This window comes from Manis javanica, chromosome 11 (genome assembly GCF_040802235.1).
Source record: "Manis javanica isolate MJ-LG chromosome 11, MJ_LKY, whole genome shotgun sequence".
Classification (NCBI taxonomy): domain Eukaryota; kingdom Metazoa; phylum Chordata; class Mammalia; order Pholidota; family Manidae; genus Manis; species Manis javanica.
Genome location: NC_133166.1, coordinates 10,664,392 through 10,679,134, shown reverse-complemented (window position 1 = coordinate 10,679,134; position 14,743 = coordinate 10,664,392). Strand labels below are relative to the sequence as shown.

The following is a 14,743-nucleotide window of genomic DNA, read 5'->3' as shown; positions in this document are numbered from 1 at the left end:
TCCGGAATTATCCAAGCAAGCTATCACTGATGGTGATGGGTAGAAAGTAGAGTATGGAAAACAAAACACTTTGGGCTGCCTCTGTTCAAGCAAGATAATGCCCGCAAGCATTAACATAAATGCCTTCTATAACAATTTCAGGCAATTATTTTTTAAACAGATTTGCAAAATCAGACTATCCTGCAACCTACATTCATAGTTTTCATCATCAATGATAATAATTACACTAAATTCACTTCTGTAGGGGAATAAAATGTTGTGAACCATGTAGCTACAGCTGCAAGCCTTACTGGAAGACAGAGACTTGCATTAACATTGAATAACAGTCTCTACCACATTTAACAGAATAAATCTTCAAATACTTATTTTAGCTAATTCCAAACATAAAATCTCAGCCATGACTGTGTATAACTTTATTTTAGAGAGAAATAAACCATTTAAAAAGTAGATAACCTTTCAATATTCAAAATTTAATTAAGTATACAAGATTATATTTTATTCAATACTGTAATCGTATTTATATTGTAGCACAGAATTCAGTACAGAAAATTGATTATGTTTGAATATATACCTTACTATATTTAAGACATTTCTTTCATTTGGATAATGACTGATTTCTTTAAAATCTACACTTAAAGACAAAAAAGCAAGTGAAGAGATATAGTTATTTAAAGATAGTTTACCTCTGCAACTTTGAGAAACTCTGAGATTCTTGTCATCCTAGTCAGGAACTTCTTATAGATGTCAAGACCTTCTTTGCACTGGTTCTTTTTCATATCAAAATATTTTTCTGCCAAAAGTAGACATAAAAATACTCTTACATCAAAATATAACATTCAAAAAGGAAAAAGATTAAGTAATAGCTCCAAGGAAAACACACCCTACAAGAAAAGTATCAGTATTAAACTAGCTTACATATTTGAATCAAATTAAATTAGAGATGCTACTGTATTAAAAATAGAAGAATTGAATTTACCCATATTACTAGTTTATTCTACAATTTCTTCCCTCACAATTCCCTCAGTACATATTTGCATATTAGTATGTATCATACTTCACTACACTTAAAACAGCCCTAACTTATTTCCAAATATTCTTACTAATGGTATATTAACAAAGATGGCAACTTTGCCATATATTCAAATGTCACTTGGTAAGCCCATTTAAACTTAATGCTAATATAGTAGCAAAAAGCTTAATTTATAGTAATCATAGGGTTGAAGACCATGACTTGCAAAACTATGTAGAAAAGAAAACTTCCATTTTACACTTACAAAAAAACTACACCCAATTTCCCTATCTTGTGGATTAAAGTGACTCTGAATAAATTTGTGCTACCCCAGTCTATAATAAACAAATTTATTCTTAAAAAAATGTCGGGTGGTAGGGAGAACAAGGACACTACAGTAAACACATTTGATATCTGACACTTGACACCTGGGCACTCTTTGCAGACTGTTTACTCCATCTAAATCCCAATGAAAAAAATTTCTAGGCAAAATTAACTGCATTCCATATATACCAAATACATAATAAAAGCCACACATTCCTTTTACACCTCAAAAGTAAAAGGTGTCCTTAAAAATATTTAATGCATTTAATAAAATACATCATTTTAAAATAAAGCTTAGAAAAAATATTAATTTTATAGTTTAAGTTCATTATGGATTAAACTATATTTATGGAGTAAGGATTGAGACAGAAAAATTCCCACTTTATTTTTAAAGGGTATTTATATTTCTAAAAAAAGTAAAACAGAAAAAGACATATATCTAAAAAAGTTCATCTAGTTGAACATTCTAGTTGTAAAAATAAGTATTCAATCAGGTATAAAATTCTTTTCTCCAAATAAATTATTACAATGAACAAATTATCAATAAATATTTAGGCAGCTTTAAGAAAAACTCAGATAATACTATTTATATATATGACACAAGATAAATTAAATGTTATTAAGCTACAGCAATATTTACCCAATAGGTTAATAATTCCTTCATTGTATGCTGCAAAGAGTCTAATGGCATCTTTGAACAGGAGCATGAAGGCAGCATTTATTACCCCATTTGTAAGTTCATTGCTATTCACCTGTGGAAAAATTAGAAAAATGATCAGCAAATCTTACATTTTAAATGACAATTGCCTTGAAATTAAAATACAATGAATTCAAATACTTAGGTGAATTAAGGAAAGAAGACATTTATTTCTTACAGAGTGCAAAAACCTTTGTCAAAGAGTTCAGCTTTATTATATAAAAGCCACAAGAAAACAAAAATCCTTTAACATTCAATTTAAGATCAGAAATAAGACATTTAGAGCACAAGTACCTTTTAGTCTCTTAACTAAGTTCAACATTAAATAACTTCTAATTGCAAAATAAAGCCATTTCTAGGTGGAATTTAATTTTGAGTTATGAAGGATTTACTACATAAAAAGTATTTATTAGATGGCTACTGTAATCATGAAGCCACTGAGCTAAGCTAGATAGAAAATATCTATTTTTCAAATATGCACTTTCCCAGTAACACAAACTTACCTTCAAAACAGTTATATTAATATTTCTACCTCCTATGGTCACTGGGAGAGTTAAATGATATACCAGTTGTAAAAGGTCTAATACAATACCTTATACATAAAGGATCAATATTGATTATTCTTATAGAATTATGCAGTAACAAAATAAGACATATTGTCTATCAAAAATACTATAGAGATACCTTTAGTTTTACTCAAGGAATAAATCAAAAGAATAAACCAAATTAACTTTAAGTTCTTTTTTAGATAACATAAATATCCAGCACAAGAAAATTAACTTGTTCTTAGGTATAGAAAAATGTAAGCATAAAGTTGAATGGAAGCAACAGATTGGTAAATATTGACTGAATATCTAACAAGGGTGATTTTCACTGTGGAGAGAGAATCCTAATAATAAAGCAAATGACCAAACAAGTCACAAAATAAAAAATACATATGGCTAATAACATGTGCAAAGAAGTTCAACTTCACCAATCAGGCAAAATAAAATACAATGATCCATCAAATTAGATAACTGCATTATCCTATCTTAAACACCAGACTAGTAGGTATCAAAATAACAAGAAACCAAAATACTATTCAGTTTCAGTAGGATGAAGAAAAAAAGCAGGCACCTGTTGACAAGTGACCAGGCTCAACCTTTTGGAGTATTTGTAACTTGGCGATATTTATTAAAACCTTAAATATTTATGTCTTTTAAAGAACCAAATTCTTTTCCTAGGTGTTAACCCCACAGAAATGCTTATGAATATGTAGATACACACATTCACAAACACAGTATTTACTGTCACTCCACCTGTTTTTTTCCCATTTTTTTTCTGGATTAAAAAAATGATAATCTATCAATAGGAGGATCAGGTAAATTGTTACATACAATATAATACAATACAAACACTGAAAAGAATACATAATTTTATAAAGGTCCCTACAATATATTAAGTGAAAACAAATTTCACGGTTGGACATTCTCCCTATAAAAATCAAAATAAAGCGCAGTAGTTACATCAAACTCCTGTATGTTTTCTAGACTAGGGGTTAGAAAACGTTTTCTGGAAAGGGCCTGACTGCATTTTAAACTGCAGGCCCTATGGTCTGTCACAACTACTCAACTCTGATATTACATCACAAAAGCAGCTACTTAATATGTAAACCAATGAAATGAGCCAGCCTATGTTCTAATTTAATAATGTTGTGAACACTGAATTTAAATTTCATCTATCAAAAATATTCTTTTTAGAATTATTAACCATTTAAAAATATAAAAATCATTCCTAGCTTACAAACCATATAAAAACAGGCAGGAGGCTATAGTCTGATAACCTGTTCTAGTCTATGAAACACCTACAAGATTCATTTATTTAATGTTTACTGATCACTGTCTATGTGACACATACTACTGACAATGAGGACACAACAGAGAAAAAGCAGACCTTCCTCAAGAAGCTTAAAGAATACCAATTAATAGCACTAGTTAAAGGAAAAATCAAATTCAACATGAAATTGTCACTGTTCTATTCACTAACTTGCACTTATACACTCTAAAATGTCTATAGATAGATGCCTCCAAAAAGAAAAATGCTAACACCTAACATAAACAAATGACAAAGTTGGCAGCTTGGTTCAAGTAACGGTCACTAAAAAATTCCAGGGAACACGATGGACTTGGGCATTAGGTACATAATAGTTGTCACAAGTGCATTTGAATTTCACTTCACTCTTAATAACTGTCATGCTTTGAGTCCTACAAAATAGACACAAATGAAATATTAAGTTGGCCACTCATAAAGAAAATCTCTATACATTTTTTAAATATAAAAATCATTATCAAAAGAGTAGATTTTCAGATAAATCCCTTCAGCTCTACAATCCTTTCTTTAGCTTGGATATAATTCTAGAGTTAGAGACGCACATCGAAGAAATCACAGTAAATCTAAAACAATTATAAAAACTCAAAGTAATCTGATTTGGGACCACATTTTTAGAATATCCTTAGCCAAATAGGATATAGTGTGAAAAAATAAGAATCTATGAAAACTTGAGAATATATACTCTGATCAATTACAATAATTTAAAAAAAATCTTCAATCATAAAAGCAGTTGCCTAATTAACTTACATTGAAATCAAGAAGGGCATCCATTTGATTTTGAATAATAGGTACAGTTTTTAGGAGTTTTTCTGTGTTCATTGTCCTCATAACTCCGTCAGCCCTGTTTTTTAAAAAAATAATAATAATAATAATTCAATTTGTTATTCTGCATTTCAAACTCCCACCTGGTTCTCTATAAACAGAGAACAGGTCAATATAAGAGATGTCACATTTTTAAGCCGTTACTGAACCTGAAACCTCAAGCAGAAATCACATGGAAAAAACAAAAACAGGAATTACGATTAGCATGTATAATGTGAGGTGGGGGGGAATGGGGAGGGCTGTGCAGCACAGAGAAGACAAGTAGTGATTCTACAACATCTTGCTACGCTGATGGATAGTGACTGTAATAGGGTTTATGGGGGGGACTTGGTGAAGGGGAGAGTCTAGTAAACATAATGTTCTTCATGTAATTGTAGATTAATGATAACAAAATTAAAAAAGAAAAAACAGGAAATACTGTATGTCCAGAATAAAGTAGCTCATTTAAAACTTAAGGGGAAAAAAACCCTCAAGAAGGTATAAAACACGAGACATAAAAATAAAAGCATATGTTATATAGTTAGGTTTGTAGCGTACTTCTCACATGAGGAAATCATCTGATCTTCATACTACTACCATAGACAAAGCAGTTTTACAGATTCAGGGCTTGATGTATACTTTTCACATCTTCACAAAAATCCTATAGATAGTCTTATCCTATTATATAGGTGATGAGATTTTTAGGCTCAATGATGTTATCTGACTCTCTAAGGTCAATCAGTGACAGGGTCATTATGAAAATCCAGTGTAGACTCCAAAACAGTGTTTTTCATAATCTTTCGGCAGAGTAACAAGATGCTTCCAAAAACTGTGTAGACTTTCCCTAATTTACAAATGACCCACACTTATAAGTAGCTGCTCTATCCTGAGTTACCCTTTGAACCATAACCCCAGATGCCAGAAAAATAATTAAGCTATGAAGTGCAAAAATAGTATTTTTTGAGACAAAACAGAATTCAAAAACAAACACTGAACTTCGGTAGGCTGCTACTGACCCATCACATACTCTCATTTTATCAGGCACCGTTATGCACCTTTTAGTTCTCCCTTCCTCTCCTTGCTGAAGTCACTTTTGACTCCCTGGTCATTTCTTCTTCATCACAGAAGAGTTGAATACTAGCTTGGTTTTTCCTGGTTAATTTCAATGTCTACATGTACAATCAAAACCATACTGATCTCAGAGTCCCTTGCCCCTATTCCCCTGGTTAGATCATGACCTTACTGCCCCCAGAAACCACACTATTTCCCTCACCCATTAAAAAAAAGACAACATTTAGGTAACATATCCTATGAAAGTAACTTTTAAACCTTCCAGCTGCCTTGGTCAACTACCCCCATGGCAAAAAACATTTCGCTCATTATTTTTTTTTTAACTAGATGTGTATCTTATAACCTATATTTTTACATTTTAAGAGCATTTTTAATACCTGAATAGTGTCTTATTATATTTTTTTATTAAGGTATCATTGAAATACAATCTTATGAAAGTTTCACATGAGCAACATTGTGGTTACTACATTCACCCATATTATCAAGAACCCCCCCACATCCCTTGGCAGTCACTGTCCATCGGCGTACTAAGATGCTATAGAGTCACTACTTGTCTTGTCTGTGCTTGTGACCACCCTACATTATGTTTGCTAATCATAATGCCCCTTAATCCTTTTCTCCCTCCCTCCCTCCCTCCCAACCCACCCTCCCCAGTCCCTTTTCCTTTGGTTAACTGTTAGTCCATTCTTGGGTTCTGTGAGTCTGCTGCTGCTTTGTTCCTTCAGTTTCTGCTTTGTTGTTACACTCCACAGATGAGGGAAATCATCTGGTATTTGTCTTTCTCCGCCTGGCTTATTTCACTGGGCATAACACCCTCTAGCTCCATCCATGTTGTTGTAAATGATAGGATTTGTTTTCTTCTTATGACTGAATAATATTCCACTGTGTATACCACCTGTTCTTTATCCATTCATCTATTGATGGACACTTAGGTTGCTCCATATCTTGGCTACTGCAAACAGTGCTGTGATAAACATAGGGGTGCATATGTCTTTTTCAAACTGGGCTCCTGCATTCTTATGGGTAAATTCTTAGGAGTGGAATTCCTGGGTCAAATGGTATTTCTATTTTTACTTTTTTCAGGAACCTCCATATTGCTTTCTACAATGGCTACCGGATATGTCGTTTCATGAATGTATTCTCCCATACTGTAGGATGCCTTTTTGTTCTGCTGATGCTGTCCTCTGCTGTACAGAAGCTTTTACTTTGATGTAGTCCCATTTGTTCATTTTTGCTTTTGTTTCCCTTGCCTGAGGAGATGAGTTCAGGAAAAAGTTGCTCATGTTTATATTCAAGAGATTTTTGCCTATGTATTCTTCTAAGAGTTTTATGGTTTCAGGACTTACATTCAAGTCCTTGATCCATTTCGAGTTTACTTTTGTGTATGGAGTTAAGAGAGTAACGGTTTCATTCCCTTACATGTAGCTGTCCAGTTTTGCCAACATCAATTATTGAAGAGACTGTCATTTCCCCACTATATAGTGTGGGAAAAATTACAATATTTCCAGAATATCTCACCTGACTTTAGTACATCTGCATATCAGTAGGTGTTCAGAGGTGGAAAGAAGTATTGCTTTAGTGCATTTGCATCATTCCTCAGGGGTAGAGAGAAGTTCATCTCCATATCAATGGGCAATTATCTGGGCAAGGAGGGCTTATCTATACCTGAGAGGTGAGGGGAAGGCTGGTTTTGCTTTTTCGAGAGCAGAGGAGAGAGACAGCACTGGACTGCAGTTTGTAAGCAATAAACAGGTTTTAAACTTTATTTCTCCCTTTGACTGATTTCGGTTTTTAGAGGTATTTTGCCCTGGGATTTCCTTTCCCCAGACTTACATCGGGCGGTAGTCAGCAGGACCCCTCTGAACCCGAAATCTGTCATAATGGGTGCAATCTTTGGGAGGGCAGCCCCTAGAAATGATGGGGAGAAGTAGCGCTCACACCAAGGGAAGCGTGTCTACACTCGTGTGGTCGTGGAGGCACAACCACCGCTGCTGGCTGCGCCAACCCTGGCCCGTGGCCCATGCCTAAGACTACTGCTTCTGCCACTGCTGCTGCTCCTGCTGCCAGCCATAGCCTGGTCAAAACTATGGAAAGGAGCAGAGGTCCAGGTCACCTTGACAGAGAAGCAACTGGCTGCTGTGTACCACACCTTGCTGGCTAAGGAGCCCATCGCCAGAACAATCACGACCAAGGTAATAACCACCTATCCCATCACAGGGTGGGTGAGAGACTGGACCCAAAGGCTACAGAGTGGTATGGCACAGACACCTACTGTAAATCATGTAGGACATTTGCCTTTGGCATCCCCAGAGAATAATGAAGCAGATGCATTGACCCAGGTGCGCTGGCTAGAAGGAAAGTCTGCCCCCGATGTGGCCCAATGGCTACATCAGCATTTGTTGCACGTGGGGCAAAAGACAGTGTGGGCTGTAGCCTGTCAGTGGGACTTGCCACTGACCTCTGAAGACGTCAGCCAAGCCCAGAAGGAGTGCCCTGCACATTGTGCAGATCAGCAAACCACGAGAGGGCCCTAGAGCGTCTCTTTGCAGCCTATGGCTAGTTGCTGGTGATTGAGAGCGATCAAGGTACCCACTTTATTGGACATGTGTTGCAAGGATGGGTGCAATGATTAGAAATAAAATGGACATGACCCTGGACAATTCAACACATGGACCGGCAATGGTTGGCTTTTCTGGCACCTTGGGGGAAAGGCCTGAAAACTGGCCTCCTGTGTAGTCCTGGAATAATAGCAAAGTAGCCCCCCACAATCATGGCTATTTGCTTCTACAGTCCTTGTGTCCTGGATGCGCCCCCTGGCTGTAGCTGCCCCGTGATGGCTGGAATGGACAAGCTTTGAATTTAATCTGCAGGGGACTTTGTACCTAGCTGAATCCTCTGTCTTGAGAATTATCATGATTGTGTTGCTGTTGTCAAGAAAAAAATGCTTAAAGAGAAGCTTGACTTTGTCTAATGTTTGGTAAAAGTTTTGTGAGCAATCTAGCATAGTTGTTAGAAATGAGTACACAAGTGTAGAAACATATTTTGTGCTTAGTGAGAGACTCTGCTGTAAAGTACATTTACTTAATCTGCATAGGCTGAATCCTCTGGCTTGAAGATTATCAAGATTTTATTGCTGTTGCTATTGTATGTTAGTAGATTGGTCAGAAGACAGGGAACAAGTAAATTGTAAGGCGAGATTTCTGGAGGTGTGGCCTGTGGGTAACTAATATTTTCAGAATACATCGCCTGACTTTAGTATATCTGCATATCAATAGGCATACAGAGGTGGAAAGAAGTATGGCCTTAGTGCACTTGCATCATTCCTCAGGGGTGGAGAGTTCATCTCCATATCAGTAGGTAATTACCTGGGCAAGGAGGGCTTATTTGTACCTGAGACATGAGGGGAGGGCCGGTTTTGTTTCTCTAAGGGCAGAGAGAGAAAGACAGCCGTGAACTGCAGTTTGTAAGCAATAAACAGATTTTAAACTTTATTTCTTCCTTTGACTGATTTCAGTTTTTAGAGGCATTTTGCCCTGGGATTTCTTTTCCCCGCACTTGTATCAGCCATTGGTCCTTTATTGTATATTAATTGTATATTAATTGACTATTATCAGGGCTCTCTATTCTGTTCGATTGATCTATGGGTCTGTTCTTATACCAGTACCAAATTGTCTTGATTACTGTGGTTTTATAGTAGAGTTTGAAGTTGGAGAGCATAATTCCCCCAGCTTTATTCTTCTTTCTTAGGATTGCTTTGGCTATTTGAGGTCTTTGGTGGTTTCATATGAATTTTAGAACTATTTGTTCTAGTTCGTTTTAAGAATGCTGTTGGTATTTTGACAGGGATTGCACTGAATCTGTAGATTGCTTTAGGAAGGATGGCCATTTTGACAATATTAATTCTTCCTATCCATGACCACAGGATGTATTTCCATTTATTGGTGTCTTCTTTAACTTCCCTCATGACTGCCTTGTAGTTTTCAGGGTATAGGTCTTTCACCTATTTGGTTAAGGTTTATTCCTAGGTATTTTATTCTTTTTGATGTAATTGTAAATGTAACTGTTTTCCTGATTTCTCTTTCTGCTAATTCATCATTAGTATAAAGGAATGCAACAGATTTCTGTGTATTAATTTTGTATCCTGCAACTTTACTGAATTCAATTTTTAGTTGTAGTAGTTTTGGGGTGGATTCTTTAGAGTTTTTTATGTACAATATCATGTCATCTGTAAACAGTGACAGTTTAACTTCTTCCTTATCAAACTGGATGCCCTTTCTTTGTGTTGTCTAAGTTGCTGTGGCTAGGATCTCCAGTATTATGCTGAATAGAAATGGGGAGAGTGGGCATCTTTGTCTTGTTCCCTGATCTCAGAGTAAAAGCTTTCAGCTTTTCACTATTAAGTATGATGTTGACTGAGGGACTGTCCTAAAGGGTCTTTATTATGTCAAGGTACTTGCCCTCTATACCCATTTTGTTGAGAGTTTTTATCAAGAACAGATGTGGAATTTTGTCAAGTGTTTTTTCAGCAACTATGGAGATGACCATGTGATTTTTGTCCTTTTAATTGATGTGGTGTATGCTGTTGACGGGTTTTGAATATTGTGCCACCTTTGCATCCCTGGAATAAATCCCATTTATCATGATGGATGATCTTTTTGATGTATTTTTTTAATTCAGTTTGCTAATATTTTGTTGAGTATTTTTTGCATCTATGTACATCAGGGATATTGGTCTGTAATTTTCTTTTCTTGTGATATCTTTGTCTGGTTTTGGTACTAGATTGATGCTGGCCTCATAGAATGAGTTTGGACTTATTCCCTCCTCTTACACTTTTTGTAAAACTTTAAGGAGTATGAGTATTAGATATTCTTAAAATGTCTGGTAAAATTCAGTGGTGAAGCCATGTGGTCCACGAGTTCAGTTCTTAGGTAGATTTTTGATTTTCAACTCTATTTCATTGTTGGTAATTGGTCTGTTCAGCTTTTCTGTTTCTTCCTGGGTCAGTCCTGGAAGGTTCTATTTTTCTAGAAGTTGTCCATTTCTTCTAGGTTTTTTAGCATACAATTTTTCATAGTATTCTCTAATAATTCTTTTTATTTCTGTGGTATCTGTAGTGATTTTTCCTTTCTCATTTCTGATTCTGTTTATATGTGTACAGTCTTTTCTTTTTTTTTGTTAAGTCTGACTAGGGGTTTATCTATTTTGTTTATTTTCTCAAAGAACCAGCTCCTGGTTTGATTCTTTCTATTGTTTTATTCTTCTCAATTTTATTCCTGTTCTGATCTTTATTATAGCCCACCTTCAACTGACTTGGGACCACATTTGTTCTTCTTTTTCTAGTTTCATTAATTGTGAGTTGACTGTTCATTTGGGATTGTTGTTCTTTCCTGAGGTAGGCCTGTATTGCAATACACTTTCCTCTTAGCACAGCCTTCACTGCATCCCACAGATTTTTGAGGTGTTGGGTTATTTTCATTTGTCTCCATATACTGCTTGATCTGTTTTTATTTGGTCACTGACCCACTGATTATTTAGGGGCATATTGTTAAGCCTCCAGGTGTTTGTGGGATTTTTTGTTTTCTTTGCATAATTTATTTCTAGTTTCATACCTTTGTGGTCTCAGAAGGTAGTTGGTACAATTTCAATTCTTCTGAATTTACTGAGGCTTTTTTTTGTAGCCTAGTATGTGATCTATTCTGGAAAATGTTTCATGTGCACTTGAGAAGAATGGGTATCCTGCAGCTTTTGGGTGGAGTGTTCTGTAGATGTCTGTTAGGTCCATCTGTTCTAATGTGTTGTTCAGTGCCTCTGTCTGCCTCCTTACTTATTTTCTGTCTGGCTGATCTGCCCTTTGGGGTGAGTGGTGTGTTAAAGTCTCCTAAAATGAAGGCATTGCATTCTATTTCCCCCTTTAATTCTGTTAGTGTTTGTTTTGCATATGTTGGTGCTCTTGTGTTGGGTGCATATATATATTTATAATGGTTATATCCTCTTGTTGGACTGACCCTTTATCATTATGCAATGTCCTCCTTTGTCTCGTTACTTTCTTTGTTTTGAAGTCTATTTTATCTGATACAAGTACTGCAACTCCTGCTATTTTCTCCCTATTGTTTGCATGAAATATCTTTTATCATCCCCTTCACTTTTAGTCTATATATGTCTTTGGGTTTGAATTGTCTTGTAGGCAGCCTATAGATGGGTCTTGCTTTTTTATCCATTCTGTAACTCTATGCCTTTTGATTGGTGCATTCAGACCATTTACATTTAGGGTGATTATTGATAGGTATGCACTTATTACCATTGCAGGCTTTGAATTCATGGTTACCAAACATTCAAGGGCAGTTTTTTTACTATCTAACAGTCTAACTGAACTCGCTTAGTATGCTATTATCAATACAATCTAAAGATTTTTTTTTCTCCCTTCTTTTTCTTCCTCCTCCACTCTTTGTTAGGTGTCATATTCCATACATTTGTGTGTCCCTTGACTGACTCTGGAAGGTTGATTTAGTTTTGCATTTGCTTAGCAATTAATTGGTCTATTTTCTTTACTGTGGTTTTATTTTCTCTGGTGACAGCTATTTAGCCTTGGGCACACTTCCATCTAGAGCAGTCCCTTAAAAATACACTGTAGAGACAGTTTGTGGGGGGTAAATTCCCTCAACTTTTGCTTAACTGAAAATTACTTAATCCCTCTCTTATTCCCTTACAGTCACCTGGTAAATTCAGAATCCTGGCTGAGCAAACACTTACCTCCTCCATGCCTGTATACATGCATGCAATCAAGTACTGCTAGAGAAAACCATACAATAGAGCAAACTGGTAAAACTATAAATTCATGATCATAAACCTCAAATGGGGACTCAGCATTGTCAGCAATCCTCTTAGCCTTCTCTAGTGATTCTTATCCTAGGTCTTTCAAACCTCTACTTGCTTCCCCACACTCAACACACAAACTCTCATTCCTAACTCCCAAAATATTTCATGCAGAAATAAAGAATGGCAGAAAGAGACTGTCTGGTCATTTCACTAACAAAACTGCACATACCTGGTCTGCTTCTGTTGTAATGGAGGATATCTATCTCTTCGTATCCAACCTAAAAAAACACTCACACAAGTCCTCTGGATTACACTCTGTCACAATCCTTTGTCCTCTTTTTCCAACATAGCATTGTCCAACAGAACTACCTGCAGTGATGGAAATATTCTGTCTGCACCATTCAATATGGTAGCTGCTAGCTACATGTGGCTATTAAGCATCTCAAATATGGCTGATGAAACTGAGAGAATCAATTTTTTAATGTTATTTCACTTTAATCAATTTAAATTTAAATAGCCACACATAGCAAGTAGCTGCCATATTGGAACATACAGCTCATTTCTTCTTTTATACTAGTTCATTCCCATGTACATGCAACGTCTGTAGGATCACCATTCTTTAAACACACAAACACTCCACTAATCCCATATTCCTACCTGGCTATACTTCTCAAAAGAGCTGCCACTTCCTTATTTTTCATTCATTATTCAATTGATTCCAATATAAGCAATAGTCCTAAGACCCCTCAGTTAAACTTCTCTAATTTAGGTCACTAGAAACTCCATGTTGCTTCTCTAATGGGTACTTGTCTAACATTATCTGAGTAACTTCGCAGCATCATTCAAAAGTTTTCCTCATTCTTATATAATAATACTCTTCGCTCTTCGAATCCCTCACACTTCTCTCACCTTATTTTCTTCCTACCTCATTATCACTTTTTCAGTATCTTTCATTGGCTCCTCATCCTCTACTCATCCCCTAAAATAGATGTGTATTTCAAGGTGTTTCTGGGCCCTCTCTTCTCATTCTATACTTACTCCTCAGGTGATATGTCATTCCAAAGGCAGAAATTACCAAAATCCCACTAAAATATTTATATTCACAGACCAGAACTTTCAGGTTCCAAGTTAACTATGTCCAATTGCTTACTAAATATCTCAACCTGTCCAAGTCACAGGCCTCTTAAAACTAGTATTTCCAAAACTAAATCTTTTAACTTTTTACCACCATACTCTACCCTTTCCCACCTCAGAAGTCTTCCCAAGTAAAAGATATCATCTCCCAAGTGACGTATGCCAGAAACTGTGCGGACATTTTCAATCCCTCCCTCCCTCATTAGCTTCCACGTGACTTCTTCCCAGGGAACTTTTAATTTCTCAGTTAAGGAAAATCTTAACAATTCTCACATACTTGTATCAGATTTCAAAAAACCCAAATGTTGAATATGACTCAGACCAAATGCAAGACATTTCATACTCCATGTAGAACACAAATTTAATGACTGTTTAAATATATTATAATTAAATTCAGATGCTTGCTACCAAAATATAAGAGCAATGGATTAAAGGCTGGTCATCCATGTCTTTATTCACAGATAACACCGGGATTACTGTTTCTTTTGCTTCTTAGATAGCGTTTTGTCATTTTGAACCATCTGAATTTTCAATTTGAGGTGATTCTACAAACTAAGTTAACACTACCAAAAAATGCAATGTTAAACAAAAAGAAAACAAAGGGACCATGTTTAACAACCAACTGAGAAGATAAGCCAACAGACAGTGTGTTGGATCCATTTTTCATAGAACCACTTGATGTACTGTTTACAAACTCAAATAAGTATATCTATATTCTTTGACCTATCACTTTTAAGAATTTATTCTACAGTCATCTCAAATAATCATCTTTTCAAAAATTACTACACACTAGATATTATGTTTAGACACTGCGGAAGTCAAGTTACAAATATGAGTAAGACTATATTGTCCTCATTGACGTGACATAGACATAAAATCTAACAGAAATAAGGATTCCTCAAAGAAGTCATGTTTGAGTAAATTCTTGAAGAATGACTAAGAATTTGCCAGAATAATAAAAGGGGATTTACAAAAGAAGGTAGTATATATAAATGAAAAGTCATTTAACCATTATTGGATAA

The 14,743-nt window shown here is 35.6% G+C and overlaps 1 protein-coding gene across 16 annotated transcripts in view; it reads right to left on the bottom strand.

Annotated features, from left to right (window-relative positions):
• The window catches only part of PICALM (phosphatidylinositol binding clathrin assembly protein), a 107,247-nt gene that overhangs the window by 49,490 nt on the left and 43,014 nt on the right, over positions 1-14,743 (bottom strand). For all 16 annotated transcript variants that reach the window (XM_073215926.1, XM_073215929.1, XM_073215923.1 and 13 more), the window contains 3 exons: positions 4,647-4,740; positions 1,974-2,085; positions 684-790 (listed from right to left, as the gene is read on the bottom strand). In XM_073215926.1, coding sequence (XP_073072027.1) covers positions 684-790; positions 1,974-2,085; positions 4,647-4,740 — 313 coding nt within the window. The remainder of the gene's footprint in view (positions 1-683; positions 791-1,973; positions 2,086-4,646; positions 4,741-14,743) is intronic.